General features: G+C 44.1%; 1 protein-coding gene across 1 annotated transcript in view; it reads left to right on the forward strand.

Annotated features, from left to right (window-relative positions):
- Window positions 1–16745, forward strand: part of LOC134220474 (cardioacceleratory peptide receptor-like) — a 271750-nt gene that overhangs the window by 203831 nt on the left and 51174 nt on the right. The window contains exon 4 of the mRNA XM_062699527.1: window positions 4555–4690. Within this exon, the coding sequence (XP_062555511.1) occupies window positions 4555–4690 (136 nt within the window). The remainder of the gene's footprint in view (window positions 1–4554; window positions 4691–16745) is intronic.

The following is a 16745-nucleotide window of genomic DNA, read 5'->3' on the forward strand; positions in this document are numbered from 1 at the left end:
CGATTCTCTGTGACATGTATCGAATAGCGGGTAAGTTCCTGCATCCGTAGCAACCAAAATCGTCAAAATCGGTGGAAAACTGACAATGTTATGATCATTTTAAGTCCGTGGGTACCCGGGTACCCTGTCGGTAACGTAAGGGTGTTTTTTTTTGTTGGTAACAAAAGGGTTAAATTGAATCGAGTGGTAATCGTTGTCCAGTTAGGTTAACATTTGGCAGCCTACTAGCGTCCGGGATAAGATTCCTAAACGTATTCTATTAGTATAGAAGTTAGGCTCAGGGCCAAGGTCCGCAATGTGAACGATTGTTGGTACATATAGTGATGATCTAAAGGCGCATCAAAAAATAACTTGAATAAAGATAAAACCTTGATTAATCCATCGAGAACCACGAGAATCCACGAGAAAAGCAAAAAGGAATTGTTGGTGCCGTGGATAGTTACCCAAGTAACATTCATACAGCTCTTTGGCATTCGATGATATTCATTATGGTTTTATAATGGCAATAGGCTTGCTCTCCAGTTTTAATAGAGCATTTACCACGCATGCATTATAATCCATCTTCAAGCTGTTGCCAAAACCTTTTGTGGCAGGGTATAAATTAGGAATACTATGAAGTTTTAAATATGAATTTATTGGGACAGTCCATGCTTTGATTGAACCCTGCTTGAGAAATATCGTTAACACTCCTTGATGTTTGTTTTATTTGTCATGATGAAATACTCTTAAATCATCGAGCATCGTATGGACACTGCATGTGTCGGCCGTGCCTCCGGTTGGCCGAAGAAAAAAGTACGCTCTATCCCAAGCCACTGCAGTGCAACGTGCTCACCACGCCACATCAAGCAATGCCACGAGCCGCAAACCTCCATTGGAAAACGGTAGGCCTACCTGTACAACACATGCATAATCCCAACCCATTCGTGGTCTGGGCAGTCAGGGCAGACGGGGACCTCCGCGTGCCCAAACCTGTGGTGGTACTGTCGGAAACAGCCATGGCCTGACAGGAATTGTGTCAGATGGAAGTGAACCTCCCCATGGGGTCTCCCCACCCAGCTTGATATGTTAGGAATCAGCCGTTGGGTCCACCTACCTTTCGAGGAGTTATCCCACTCGCGCTGCCATCTGGCAACCGAAGTCACCCTGGTACGCTCGCGGGCTCCTCTGGTGCCACGTAGGTCAAAACACTCCTCGTCTTCCCTGATGACCAGTCCGACTGGTATCATACGCGCTATCACGCAGGATGCGTCGCGTGATACCGTGCGGTAGGCCGATATCACCCTGAGACACATCAAGCGGTAGGTGCTCTCCAGTTTCTGCAGGTAACTGGTTACCCCCAGTGCTTTTGCCCAGGACGGGCCGCCGTACCTAAGAGTAGATGCGGCAACGCCTGCCAGTAGCCTACGTCTACTGGCGCACACCTTGGAGCTGTTGGACATCATCCTCGATAATGCCGCCACAGTAGTCGAAGCCTTCTTGCACGCATATTCGACATGGCTACCGAAGGTAAGCTTGTCGTCTATGATGACCCCAAGAATCTCCAGACTGCCCTGACCCAGGTGTTGACGAAACTGCAGAGCACATACTGTTCGTATGTCCTCGTTTCGACGTCGAAAGAAGAGCAATGCTAGACGTTTGCGGCCGGGACACAACAATCGACAAGCATGACTAACTTGTGATTGGTTAGTTAGAGCGAAAGTGCCGAACGCGGAGAAGGGTGTGAATAGTCTGCCCATGCAGAGGTATTGGCGCAGTGGGTGGCAACCGAGATCGTCACCTCGAAGCATGGCAGAAGTGTGAATGAATAGGTGTATGTATGGACTGCACACGCCGCGCTGGCAGTAACGCAGGAATGTTGGTTCCTACGACTACTGATACCCCGCGGCGTGGCAGAGGAGTGTGGGTGAGCATCCAAGTCAGTCTCACATGGTACGAAAGGAATGAGTTGAGTTGAGTTGAGCTAGTCTCATATGGCATGAACGAGGTGAGTCAGACTCACATGGTATGTCAGAAGTGGGAACCTAAGCGAAACGTCCCACAAGGGATGCCAGAGGGAGTAGTATGTGTCAGCGCGAAGTGAATGAAAGAGGTGAGCAGTCTCACATGGTACGATAAAGGTGGGCATACAAGTTAGTCCCACATGGCATGAGAAGGGTGGGCACAAAAGTTAGACCCGCACGGCATGACAGAGGTGCAGGAGCGTGCCCACCACGCGATTCATGCATGAGCATGAATCAAGGGTTTGGGTGGGCATACAAGTTAGACCCACGTGGCATGAGAAGGGTGGGCACACAAGTTAGACCCACACGGCATGACAGAGGTGCAACAGAGTATGTAGGGTGTGTTTGAGGGTGCGATAGAGCGAGCACCCAAGTCAGACTCGCATGGGACGGGTGCCTGTGTGAGCGAGAATGAGCGAGTACGTTTAGTACTGCCATCCCCCAGAAGTAGTACTGGGAGGTAGTTCCTGGGGGAAACGATGGTGGAGCCCAAGGGAGTTTAGTCGGTATTACCGGTATGGTCGAGTCCGACACTCCAGTACACTTCCGTGTGGTAGTTAGGCAACTACAATGCACGTGTACTGGGTTAGTGTGTAAATGCATTCCTTGTAAAAAAAAAAAAAAAACATTCGTGGTCTACGAGTCGTGGATGAGGCGACAACTTTGGTGCAAGATTGATTCTCTCCGTTTCAGTTTCTTGTCTATTTCGACCTTTTGTCCCTTTCGCCTTTTTGATCTTATTGATATTTTTTTCGTTTGACGTTTTATCCTTTCGACCTTTTGTCCCTTTCGACGTTTTGTCCTTTCGACCTTTTGTCCCCTTCGACCTTTTGTCCCTTCGACCTTTTGTCTTTCGACCTTTTGTCCTTTCGACCTTTTGTCTTTCGACCTTTTGTCCATAACCCGTTAAATGCAACTTATCTTAAGATTTCGCTTGAAAAACTATTGAAAACAATGATTTTCCTTAACAAAATTGACTCCCTTGCACCTATAGTGGTGCATCTGTATCACTAGTGGCGAGTCCCATAAGAAATCAATGGATAGCACCACTATGGGAACCAAAATTAATTTTTACCGCCACTAAAGGAACAGTGTACCCATAGTGGTGCAAGCAATATTAGGTTATTGTTGATGTTAAATGACATCTATCTCATTTTTGTTAGCAAATTTATTAGTTTATAAATTGACTAAGATATTAAAGCTGTAAATTTCCCTTAATTATCAATTAAAAAAAAAAATGTTTTCTTTTGTGGATCTACTTATACCTCCACTATTGGTACCGTTACCCTACTGATTCCTTGTAGTCTGCTCAAGACGTTGCTACTCATGTTTCAAATACAGATTATGCATCAGAATCAAAGCGAATCGCCTTTGTTCTTGAAAATAGAAGTCCAATATAAGAAAAACATACAAAACAGACATGTCTTTTGTTGATTACCTGCAAAAAAATGATGAAGTCATCATCGTCATCATGGGGTCTATTTTGTTTTGGCGTTTCTGCATGTAAACTGTAGTAAAGGCTAAGTTCGAATGTAGCATATGTCATAGGTTCGATTTATTTTTTATTCATATCAAACATGTAGTTCTCGCTGTGGACTTTATTTTTGAATAGATACTACAAGCGTTGAGTTTTGCTACTTTTTATTCATATGACCCAATGATATCTCTGATAGTTTCCCAATACTTCATCGTAGTCCGCTTTGCAACATTCCGTTGGCTGACATTTAGTCGAATCGGATTTTCATTAAACATTTTTTAGAATCGGGGAAAATATTTGTATCGTCCATAACCATTAAAATCACATTTCCGTATTTTTAGCTAAGGGGCCCTCCTTAGCATACCGGTAAGCTGCGAAGCTATAAAGAAAGACCATGCTGAGGGTGGCTCGATTTCCGGTCCCGGTCTTGGCAATTTTCGGTTTGGAGATTGTCTTGACTTCCCTGGGCATAAAAGTATCATCATGATATACGAATGCAAAAATGGTAACTTGGCTTAGAAATCTCGCGGTTAATAACTGTGGAAGTGCTGAATGAACATTAAGCAGCGAGGCGGCAATGTCCCAGTGAGGGATGTGATGTCGATAAGAAGAAGAAGAAGAAGAAGAAGTAGTATTTTCGGTTTGTAGTTTAAAACAACATTGCATTGCTCATTAAAGGGTTAATTCAACGGTGGTTTTTCAATCGAACTCGAAAAGCAGGGGAAATGTAATATCCTTGAACACATCAATACCAGTATGCTGCCAGTGTGATGTTTGGCTTCTGCCATCCCATCGTTTGATTTCCCCGTTATAGTTGTTTTCCGAAGAAGATAACTATTTTAGATTCAATTTCGAGCGATATCAAACATCAAATGCACTCTAAAATTAAGCGCAGTCGTTTTACCTCCTATCCCAATCTCAGGAGCAAAGTATTTGCGCTCATGCACTTTTCCTCTAAAAGTAGAATAAGAACGAGCTGGTTAACGTCGCAACCAGTGAGGGTTAAATATAAATTCACTGAAGTAATTTAATGAATATGTGATACAGTGATACTGATTTTCAATCTCTTTTTTTCAGACTGAACAATTCGCAGTATTATGGGCACTTTTCACCGTGATTGTGCTGGGGAACTCGGCCGTGCTGGTCACGCTGCTACTGAACAAAAACCGAAAATCAAGAATGAACTTCTTCATCAAACAATTGGCGATTGCAGGTAAGGTTCTGAATAATATCGATGTTCATTTTGATCCTTAGCTTCAGCGATTATTTAAATAGGTAATTTACTATAATAGAATGAATCCAAGGGTTTCTTTATTGTCAATAAACAATTGATTAATAAAATTATGTAATTAAATGTGTGTGTGTGTCGTCGCAGCTGCTGTAATAACATTAAAATCAATTTAATGCAAAACTATTGTGCCATGAAACCAAACATATACAAAAAGTAATCCTTATTGTACCCTAAATCATTTCCTCTTCAGTACTGCAGCGTTTGTACAGCGTGGCATGAGATTCAATTTTAACCCAAATTGCCATCGTGGCTGTGACGAAGAGTATTGTTCGATGGAAGTGTGTCGACATGCAATCGTCCATCACTGCCAGTCAGTATGTCGATCATGTTGGCAAAAAAAATCAGTAAATCTAGCAGCAGCGGAAAAGTGGTCCACACAACTTTACACAAAGGGTCCCCAGTTTACCCAACCCAGAACCGGTATCTGTACGAAAGAACCAACCACTATAAATCGGACATTGTCCGTATCACAGCTTTTGCTGGCTCCATTGAAAACGTTGTGGATGGACAATTTTTGTCCCTGCCAGTCAGTGGCATACGTCGCCGGTCGAGAAAAAAAAATCCATTGCTGTGTCGCCCCATCACGAGATCCTTCTCCCACGCCAGTGCCCCCACGATTCCTCTGACTGTACTTCCCCCTTTTCATCGTCCATAGTGTTAGACAATAAAAGTGCATCACTTCCCGTTTTAAGCCGCTTTGAGGCAAAGGGGGAAAATCATTAATGGCATCATTAGTATTCATTGCTCGTGCTTTTTCTCCGGATGGCGATTATTGTTTCTACGCAGCATCCTCCTTTCGCTTTCTTTTCTCGTCTCAACTGCTTTGGAACGTTTAGAAAGAAACCCTAAATATGTCAAACTTTTGCCATCTTCCATGTTTGACCTATTTCGTAGCTCTTGTATTGGAAAAGTTCCCTCGGGTGGTGATCCTTAAAGCAGATAAAATGTGCTAAAGGAAAAAGTGGTTAAATGTTTGGATATAGGTATTGATGGAAGAATGAGACCATGGCTGAGGTGCACGTATGACGTAAGGAAATAATCTTCGCATGCATTGCGAGCTGGACCAGCAGAGGCTATGTTCAAGGGCTTGAAGAGCCCTCCCCTGGCCACTGTGAATTCTCATATGTGGAAGATATTGATATAGAAAATGTATTGGAGGTAACCACTTTCCCTTCGATGGGACTCGAACCCATGACCCCACAGTATGCTAGACCGGTGCTTTAACCAACTAAACTACGAAGGACCTCCGTCGGCCTTCGCAACCTAGCGACTACTGAACGAGCTCGAGATTCCCATATTGGACGCATAGTCAAATCACTCGCAATCCATTTCTCAAGCCAACACTTCCACATGTGTATAGTACACGATCACATTAGAGGAGCGTGAGTATTTAGAATGTCTGGCGACTGTACACATTCTTCATCAGCAACTGTACTGATCAAGTGAGGTTGTGTAAGCTATTTGCCAGTCGGTCGTCAAGCTCAGACCCGACCGCATTGCGTAGGCAAAAGCACGCAACTCAGGTTCAGTTCGATCAAAGTAAAAGATATTTTAGTTACTAGATAAAGATTGTCGCTTCGGTTCCCTTTGTTCTGCTGTCCGAAACATGTGGGGTACATACCTGTCAAATCGTATGGATTTTCCTTCTTTGACATTTAGCTCCCCTATCCTCGCCAGCAAAAGATGTTCTGGACAGCGACAACAGCGACAATCTTTATCTAGTAACTAAAATATCTTTTATCAAAGTTAATTGCCTATTTCCAGGGATTAAACTTGGACGTTAATTTACAATGTTGTGAAAACTCATATGTGAATATGTAGGGACACGGCAGGTATTTCCGTCCATCGTCATAGGGGCTAAAACCAACGAAAGCAACGTACATTTGCTAGAACTCCACTATAGCAGAACGTTTCTCCTGAGCTTACGATTTGGTACGTATAAGTTTTACAAAAAAGCATCTCTTTTATTGGTTTTCGAGACTATGACGAACAGACGAAAATACCTGCCGTGTCCCTACGTTGTGTGGAAGATATTGATTTGGAAAATGTATTGGAGGTAACCACTTTCCCTTCGATAAGAAATAAATTTCCACAATAATCGCCGCATGAGAGCTAACCATGCCGCCGAATATTTTTTACGCCGGCGATGGCATTTTTACTGTTATGTCTAGATTTATCTCGCACCTGTCGGAAATACATCTTTTCAGCCAATTGCATAAGACAATTATCTTTTTTATAATTATGCAGCATTTATTTCCATTTCCAATGAAGTCTAGACCTAACAAAATTGAAAGCTGATGAAGGGCTAATTAATTAAACAAGGGCTTTTCCAGTAGTTTATTCAGCCTAAATTGTTTGTTAGGGAACCACTAGAACCCTTGTTGTACAACGTATGCTTGGTCAAACTAAACAATATTTGTTCAAACAAAATCCATCTGCCATTTAATATTCAGAAAATGAGGGAATTGTTCTTCAGGGATTCAAGGAATTGCTCCTAGAACTTCTACAGCAGTTCGTACTGGATTATTTCGATCTGAAAATATTTCACAATTTCATTCAAAATATGTTTGGAAACTCGACAATCTTATTTGGAAATTTTTAATGAACTTATATGTCTACTTATGACGTTTCTTCAGAACTCTTTTGGGAATTCCTTCGAAAATGTCTCCTGTAGGCCCATCGGAAAATCTGCACGAAATTCATAAAAGAATTTTCTGGAATTGAAGGAATTTTTTCGGATATTCTTGCAGGTATTTTTGAGAGATTTATTGGACTATTTATAACGAAGTATCTGAAGTAAAACCAGGAGAATCTTCGGAATAATTTTCTTATGATATGTCGGAGTAGCTTTCAAAGGAATTTTCCGGAAAAAAATCTGTAGGGTTTTAGATAAATACTGAAGAAGTTTCCGTGGGAATAGCCGGGGAGAATCTTGGAGCAATTTAAGAAGGAGTTCTTATATTTTTTTTCCTCTAAAATCCTGAGCAAAGTACCAAAGAATCAATGTTCAGAACACTTTATTTCTGAAAGACTTTCCGGAAGAACCCTTAGAAAAAATATGGGGTAGGAATTTCTGGGTTAATTTAGAAAGAATTCGGACAGTACGACACATAAGATTTTCTAGATCCAGATTGCGCAATTTATTTTCATAAGATTTCTTCAAGAATTCTTGGGAAAGAATTTCCGGGAGGAGGATCTAGTGAAATGCCATGTAAAATTCGGTAGGAATTCAAAAGAAATGTCTGAAGAGTTCTCATGATAATTTCTATAGAGTTGGCGAAGGAATTTATTGAGTATTCTTGGAGGAGTTTCTGAAGGAACTCCACATAGAGTTTCTGGGTAAATTATTGAGGGAACTCGTGAAGGAGCTTCCGAAGGAATTCTTGGAGGAACTTCCGAACGAATTCATGTAGTAGCTTCTGGAGGAACTTCCGGAGAAACTCCTTTAGGAGCTTCCGGAAGAATTCTTAAAATTTCCTCCGAAAAATTTAAAAGGAATTCCTGGAGGAACTTCCGGATGAATTCCTGGAATGACTTCCGGAGGAAGTCCTGGAAGAACTTCCGGAGGAACTCCTGGAGGTGCTTTCTTAAGGATTGCCTGGAGGAACTTCCAGATGAATTCCTGAAGTAATTTCCGGAAAAATTCCTGGAGGAAATTCCGGAGGAATACATGAAGGAATTTATGGAGGAACTTTCGTAGGAATTTTCAAAGGAATTTCTTGAGGAACTTCCGAACGAATTCCTGGAGGAACTTCCAGAGGAGCTCCTGGAGGAACTTCCGAAGGAATTCCTTGAGGAACTTGCGGTGGATTTTCTGGAAGAACTTGCGGAGGATTTCCTGGAGGGACTTTCGGAGGAATTCCTGGAGGTACTCCCGGAGGAATTCCTGCAGGAACTTCCAGATAAATTCCTGGTGGAGTTCCTAGAGAAACTTCAGGAGAAATCCTGGAATAAATTTCTGAAGGAATCACTGAAGAAACTTTCGGAGGAGCTCCTGGAGAGTCTTACGGAGGAATTCCTGGAGAAACTTCAGAGGGAATTCCTGGAGCATATTTCAGAATAATTCCTGGAGAAACTGGAGGAACTTCCGTAGGAATTTCTGGATGAATTTCTGGAGGAACCTCCGAAGGAATTCCTGGGGAAATTACGTAATTTACGGAGGATTTTTTTTGTTGAATTTCGGATAATTTCTAATGCATGAAATAAGCTCACACCGAGCTACGCCGCCGCCGAATACCAACGGCGTGACGCCATCAGGAAGCCGCCACCGGCTGAAAATGATATATCACGCTGCCGCCGAAAATTTCTCAAGCAGCGCACAGGTCTACATTCAACTCAGTCTATGGCTGCACATCGCCAACCACAATATCTGTGGAGGGTCCGCAAATCGTCCTATACTTGATCGATCCACCTTCAGAAAAATATATTAAGTTCGTTTAGTGGAATGTATTAAACCGTCTAAGACGAATTAAGTACTTCCACCAGTTAATTTTCGTTATCTTTGCAGATACGTATTTCGACCACAACTGTGTGGTCGTCTTCAGTGTCTTGTACTTGACTCGACTTGCCGATCCACCTTGCTCGCTGTGCACCTCGCCTTCTTGTTCTCGTCGGATCGTTGTTGAGAGCCCGGCCCACCGCAGTCTTCCGATTTTCGCGGTGTGAACGATGGATGGTTTTCCCAACAGCTGATGCAACTCGTGATTCATTCGTCTCATCCACCGTCCGCCATCTGCACCCCACCATAGATGATACGTAGCACTTTCTTTTCGAAAACGCCCAAGGCACTATGGTCCTCCACGAGCATCGTCCAGGTCTCGTGTCCGTAGAGAGCTACCGGTCTAATGAGCGTTTTGTAGAATGTCAGTTTGATCGTTGGCGAACTCTATTCGATAGGAGCATTTTACGAAGTCCAAAATACGTACGATTTCCTGCCACGATGCGTCTTCGAATTTCTCTGCTGGTATCATTATCGGAGGTCACCAATGTGCCCAAGTACACGAATTCTTCAACCACTTCGATTTCGTCACCTCCGATACAAATTCGTGGTGGGTAGCTTATGTTGTCCTCTCTTGAGCCTCTCCGTATTATGTGCTTTGTCTTTGACGTGTTGATGACTAGTTTAGATTCGCTTTTCAGTGTGATGTAGGCTTCCTCCATCTCCTGAAGTTACGTGCCTTATATCAATGTCGCCGGCAAAACCAAATAACTGGACTGACTTCGTGAAAATCAAACCACTCGTGTCAATCCCTGCCCTTCGTATTACTTCCTCCAATGTTGAATAGCAGGCACGAAAAAACATAACCTTACCATAACCGTCTGCGCGTTTCGAAGGGACTCGAGAATGCCTATAAAACTCAAACTGCGCACATCACCCGGTCCATCGTTGTCTTGATCAATCGTATTAGTTCATCCGGAAGTCCATTTTCATGCATTAGCTGCCATAGCTGGTCCCAACCGATTGTATCATATGCGGCTTTCAAGTCGATAAATAGATGATGAGTAGGTACGTTGTATTCGGGGAACTCCTGGTCCGTGGTATAACGTTCGCTCATGAATTCCACCTGGTACTGCCCAACGAACTGCCAGTCGACGGCCTAAAATTTGGGAGAGTACCTTGTAGGCGGCGTTCAGCAATGTGATTGCGTGATAGTTGATTATCGCCCTTTTTGTAGATAACAGATAACACTGAATCAACAATTTGACGCCACAATGCACGGTTCGAGGCCGCATCTCTCCATCCTCGGATACGCCCCACGCTCGCCAAGTCATTTTGCACCTGGTCTGCCCATCTCGCTCGCTGCGCTCCACGCCGTCTCGTACCTGCCGGATCGGAAGCGAACACCATCTTTGCAGGGTTGCTGTCCGGCATTCTTGCAACATGTCCTGCCCATCGTACCCTTCCGGCTTTAGCTACCTTCTGGATACTGGGTTCGCCGTTGAGTTCGGCGAGCTCATGGTTCATTCTTTGCCGCCACACACCGTCTTCTTGCACACCGCCAAAGATGGTCCTAAGCACCCGTCTCTCGAATACCCCGAGTGCTTGCAAGTCCTCCTCGAGCATTGTCCATGTTTCATGTCCGTAGAGGACAACCGGTCTTATAAGCGTCTTGTACATGACACATTTGGTGCGGTGGCGAATCTTTTTCGACCGCAGTTTCTTCTGGAGCCCGTAGTAGGCCCGACTTCCACAGATGATGCGCCTTTTTATTTCACGACTAACGTAACACTGCTTCCCAGGCGGGCCCTGTCGCGCTCGGTTCCGCCCATTAGCATGTACTTTGTCTTTGACGCATTCACCACCAGTACAACTTTTGTTACTTCACGTTTCAGGCGGGTGTACAGTTATGCCACCTTTGCAAATGTTCGGCTGACAATGTCCATGTCATCCGCGAAACAAATAAATTGACTGGATCTGTTAAAAATTATACCCCGGCTGTTACACCCGGCTCTCCGCATGACACCTTCTAGTGCAATGTTGAACAACAGGCACGAAAGTCCGTCAAGGTCTTAGTCCCCGGCGCGATGCAAACGAACTGGACTGTTGGTCCGAAATCTTCACACAGTTTTGCACACCATCCAACGTTGCTTTGTTCAGTCTGGTGAGCTTCCCAGGGAAGCTGTTCTCGTCCATAATTTTCCATAGCTCTACGCGGTCTATTCTGTCGTATGACGCTTTGAAATCAACGTACAGGATGATGCGTTGGTACCCGATATTCACGGAATTTTTGAAGGATTTTCCGTACAGTAAAGATCTGGTCCGTTGTCGAGCGGCCGTCAACGAAGCCGGCTTGATAACATCCCACGAACTCGTTCACTAATGGTGACAGACGACGGAAGATGATCTGGGATATCACTTTGTAGGCGGCATTAAGGATGGTGATCGCTCGAAAGTTCTCACACTCCAGTTTGTCGCCTTTCTTGTAGATGGGGCATATAACCCCTTCCTTCCACTCCTCCGGTAGCTGTTTGGTTTCCCAGATTCTGACTATCAGTTTGTGCAGGCAAGTGGCCAGCTTTTCCGGGCCCATCTTGATGAGCTCAGCTCCGATACCATCCTTACCAGCTGCTTTATTGGTCTTTAGCTGTTGAATGGCATCCTTAACTTCCCTCAAGGTGGGGGCTGGTTGGCTTCCATCGTCCGCTGAACTGACGTAGTCATCTCCTCCGCTGCCTTGACTTTCACTGCCTATACTCTCAGCGCCATTCAGATGTTCCTCGTAGTGCTGCTTCCACCTTTCGATCACCACACGTTCATCCGTCAAGATGCTCCCATCCTTATCCCGGCACATTTCGGCTCGCGGCACGAAGCCTTTGCGGGATGCGTTGAGCTTCTGGTAGAACTTGCGTGTTTCTTGAGAACGGCACAGCTGTTCCATCTCCTCGCACTCCGCTTCTTCCAGGCGGCGTTTCTTCTCCTGAAAAAGGCGGTTCTGCTGTCTCCGCTTCCGTCTATAACGTTCCACGTTCTGCCGGGTACCTTGCTGCAGCGCGACCGCCCGCACTGCGTCCTTCTCCTCCAGAATCTGTCTGCACTCTTCGTCGAACCAATCGTTCCGTCGACTTCGACCCATATACCCGACGTTGTTCTCCGCTGCGTCGTTAATGGCTGCTTTGACTGTACTCCAGCAGTCCTCAAGAGGGGCCCCATCGAGCTCATCCTCTTCCGGCAACGCTGCCTCGAGATGCTGCGCGTATGCAGTGGCGACATCAGGTTGCTTCAGTCGCTCTAGGTCGTACCGCGGCGGTCGTCGGTACCGAACATTGTTGATGACGGATAGTTTTGGGCGCAGTTTAACCATCACCAGATAGTGGTCAAAGTCGATGTTAGCGCCACGATATGTCCTGACGTCGATAATGTCGGAGAAGTGCCGTCCATCAATCAGAACGTGGTCGATTTGTGATTCTGTCTGCAGTGGTGATCTCCATGTGTACCGATACGGGAGGCTGTGTTGGAAGTAGGTGCTACGAATGGCCATATTCTTGGAGGCGGCGAAATCAATTAGTCGTAGGCCGTTTTCGTTCGTCAGCCGGTGAGCGCTGAACTTTCCAATAGTCGGTCTAAACTCCTCCTCTTGGCCAACCTGAGCGTTCAAATCTCCTATGATGATTTTGACGTCGTGGCTTGGGCAGCTATCGTACTCACGTTCCAGCTGCGCGTAGAATGCGTCCTTATCATCATCAGTGCTTCCGGAGTGTGGGCTATGGACGTTGATTATGCTGAAGTTGAAGAACCGGCCTTTGATCCTCAACCTGCACATTCTTTCATTGATCGGCCACGATCACGCGCCTTTGCATATCGCCCATCACTTTGAAAGCTGTTCCCAGCTCATGTGTGTTGCCGCAGCTCTGGTAGATGGTATGATTACCTCTAAACGTTCACACCATTGATCCCTTCCAACAAACCTCCTGCAGCGTTACGATGCCGAATCCACGGTCCTTAAGCACATCGGCGAGTATGCGTGTGCTCCCGATGAAGTTGAGAGATTTGCAATTCCACGAACCGAGTTTCCAATCGCTAGTCCCTTTTCGTCGCAGTGGTCTTCGCCGATGGTTCCGGTCCGTACTCTCTTGTTGATTGTTCGTTGCTTATGATTTTTTAAAGGCTGGCTTGCAGGGCCTGACACCAAACCCCCTAAATTTCCGGAGGACCATTCCTCCTTATTTCCGGTGGACCATGGTGCACAGTTTCACTTTGAGTCCCTCGCTGGCACTCGGACGATGATCAGCCGCCCCTAACATGGAGAACAGACGCTGTTGTGAGCCGATCCTGACATGGAGAACAGACGCTCAATAAGATTTGCACCTCCGGAGAGGAGCAAAACCCCCTTCCCTGTCAGCATACGACCATAGTTCCCACCGGGGTTGGTTACCCGATCTTCCCTAAGGTTGTTCGTATCCCGGCCAGCACCGCGGGGAGGTAGGGATAGGAGTTGCTGGGTAAGAGGCTAAGGACCGCGAGATGGGGTCTATTTTATTCCTTCAGTTACGCGAAGTACCAATGGTACGCTTTACCCAGAATTTGCCGTGCCAAGCTGGTAAGGATGGTATCGGAGCTGAGCTCATCAAGATGGGCCCGGAAAGCTGGCCACTTGCCTGCACAAACTGATAGTCAGAATCTGGGAAACCGAACAGCTACCGGAGGAGTGGAAGGAAGGGGTTATATGCCCCATCTACAAGAAAGGCGACAAACTGGAGTAGCAAAATTCCCACAATTTTTTTTTCACATGAAAAATTTAATTTTCCACAAAACAATCAATAAAGATCAATAAAATGAGAAAATTTCCATAAAAATATAAAAAAGCAATAAAATTTTCATGAACTTCAAACGATTTAGAAGAAGAGGTTATCTATGAGAAAATGTTCATTTTCATTGCTTTTTTATATTTCGTTATGGAAATTTTCATGTTTATTGCTCTTTATTGATTTTATTGCTCTTTATTGATTTTTTCGTGGAAATTTATTAATTGTTGTGTAATTTTTTTTGTGGAAAACTTTATTATTCTTCTTTTTCTTCATTGGCATTACATCCATCCCCCACTGGGACATTGCCGCCTCGCAGCTTAGCGTTCATTAAGCACTTCCACAGCTATTAACTGCGAGGTTTTTAAGCCAAGGCACCATTTTTGCATTCGTATATCATGGGGCTAACACGATGCTACTTTTATGCCAAGGGAAGTCGAAACAATTTCCAATCCGAAAATTGTCTAGACCAGCACCGGGAATCGAACCCAGCCACCCTCAGCATGGTCTTTTTTTGTAACCGTGCGTTTTACCGCTAGGCTAAGCCGGGCCCCAAACTTTGTTATTGTTTATTAGAAAACTTTGTTATTATTTATTGCTAATGACGATTGCTTTTGAAAGTCCTTATTTATTTTTTGTTTTGTGGAAAATTATTAATTGTTTATGAAAATGTTGCATTTGTGGAAATTTTATATTTATTTATTGCAAAATGTATATTCTTTATTGGAAAATTCCTATTTTGTTATAAATAAAAAATAAATAAAAAAAAGTCTCTCCATTCAGCTAGACCTGTGCGCCACCACCACCGACGAGTTTCACACGCCGTCACCATCAGAAGTGAATCGGCGCGCCGCCGTATGCAAAACAACCATGCCGCCGATTTTTTTTTACCACGCCGATGGCATTTTTACTGTTATGCCCAGATTTATCTCGCACCTGTCGGAAATACATCTTTTCAGCCAAGTTCATATAATCTTATTTTGAAATTTTTTAATGAACTTATATAAGTCTACTTATGAAGTTTCTTCACGAAATTCATAAAAGAATTTTCGGAATTGAAGGAATTTTTGCGGATATTCTTGCAGGTATTCTTGAGAGATTTCATGGACTATTTATAACGAAGTATCTGAAGTAAAACCAGGAGAATCTTCGGAATAATTTCTTTATGATATGTCGGAGAAGTTTTCAAAGCAATTTTCCGGAAAAAAAACTGTAGGGTTTTAGATAAATACTGAAGAAGTTTCCGTGGGAATAGCCGGGGAGAATCTTGGAGCAATTTAAGAAGGAGTTCTTATAATTTTTTTCCTCTAAGCTCCTGAGCAAATTTCCAGAGAATCAATGTTCAGAAGACTTTTTTTTTTTTTTTTTTTTTTTTTTTGTCTTTATTATCGAGACTTTCAGCCCGAGGCTGGCTCGTCTCGACAACGGAAGACTTTATTTCTGAAAGACTTTAAGGAAGAACCCTTAGAAAAAATATGGGGTAGGAATTTCTGGGTTCATTTTGGAAGAATTCCCACAGTACGACACAAAAGATTTTCTAGATCCAGATTGCGCAATTTATTTTCATAAGATTTCTTCAAGAATTCTTGGGAAAGAATTTCCGGGAGGTGGGTCTAGTGAAATGCCATGTAAAATTCGGTAGGAATTCAAAAGAAATATCTGAAGAGTTCTCGTGATAATTTCTGTAGAGTTTGCGAAGGAATTTATTGAGTATTCTTGGAGGAGTTTCTGAAGGAACTCCAAATAGAGTTTCTGGAGAAATTCTTGAGGGAACTCGTGAAGGAGCTTCTGAAGGAATTCTTGGAGGATCTTCCGAACGAATTCATGTAGAACTTCCGGAGAAACTCCTTTAGAAGCTTCCGGAGGAATTCTAAAAATTTCCTCCGAAAAATTTAAAAGGAATTCCAGGAGGAACTTCCGGATGAATTCTTGGAATGACTTCCGGAGGAATTCCTGAAGTAACTTCCGGAGGAAGTCCTGGAAGAACTTCCGGAGGAACTCCTGGAGGTGCTTTCTAAAGGATTGCCTGGAGAACTTCCAGATGAATTCCTGAAGTAATTTCCGCAAAAATTCCTGGAGGAAATTCCGGAGGAATACATGAAGGAATTTATGGAGGAATTACTGGAGGAACTTTCGTAGGAATTTTCAAAGGAATTTCTGGAGGAACTTCGGAACGAATTCCTGGAGGAACTTCCGAATGAATTCCTGGAGGAACTTCCGGAGGAATTCCTGGAGGAACTTCCGGAGGAATTCCTGGAGGAACTTCCGGAGGAGCTCCTGGAGGAACTTCCGAAGGAATTCCTTGAGGAACTTGCGGTGGATTTTCTGGAAGAACTTGCGGAGGATTTCCTGGAGGGACTTTCGGAGGAATTCCTGGAGGTACTCCCGGAGGAATTCCTGCAGGAACTTCCAGATGAATTCCTGATGGAGTTCCTAGAGAAACTTCAGGAGGAATCCTGGAATAAATTTCTGAAGGAATCACTGAAGAAACTTTCGGAGGAGTTCCTGGAGAGTCTTACGGAGGAATTCCTGGAGAAACTTCCGAGGGAATTCCTGGAGCAATTTTCAGAATAATTCCTGGAGAAACTGGAGGAACTTCCGTAGGAATTTCTGGATGAATTTCTGGAGGAACTTCCGAAGGAATTCCTGGGGAACTTACGGAATTTACGGAGGATTTTTTTGTTAGATTTCGGATAATTTCTAATGCATGAAATAAGCTCACACCGAGCTACGC

This window comes from Armigeres subalbatus, chromosome 3 (assembly GCF_024139115.2).
Source record: "Armigeres subalbatus isolate Guangzhou_Male chromosome 3, GZ_Asu_2, whole genome shotgun sequence".
In the NCBI taxonomy this organism is placed as follows: domain Eukaryota; kingdom Metazoa; phylum Arthropoda; class Insecta; order Diptera; family Culicidae; genus Armigeres; species Armigeres subalbatus.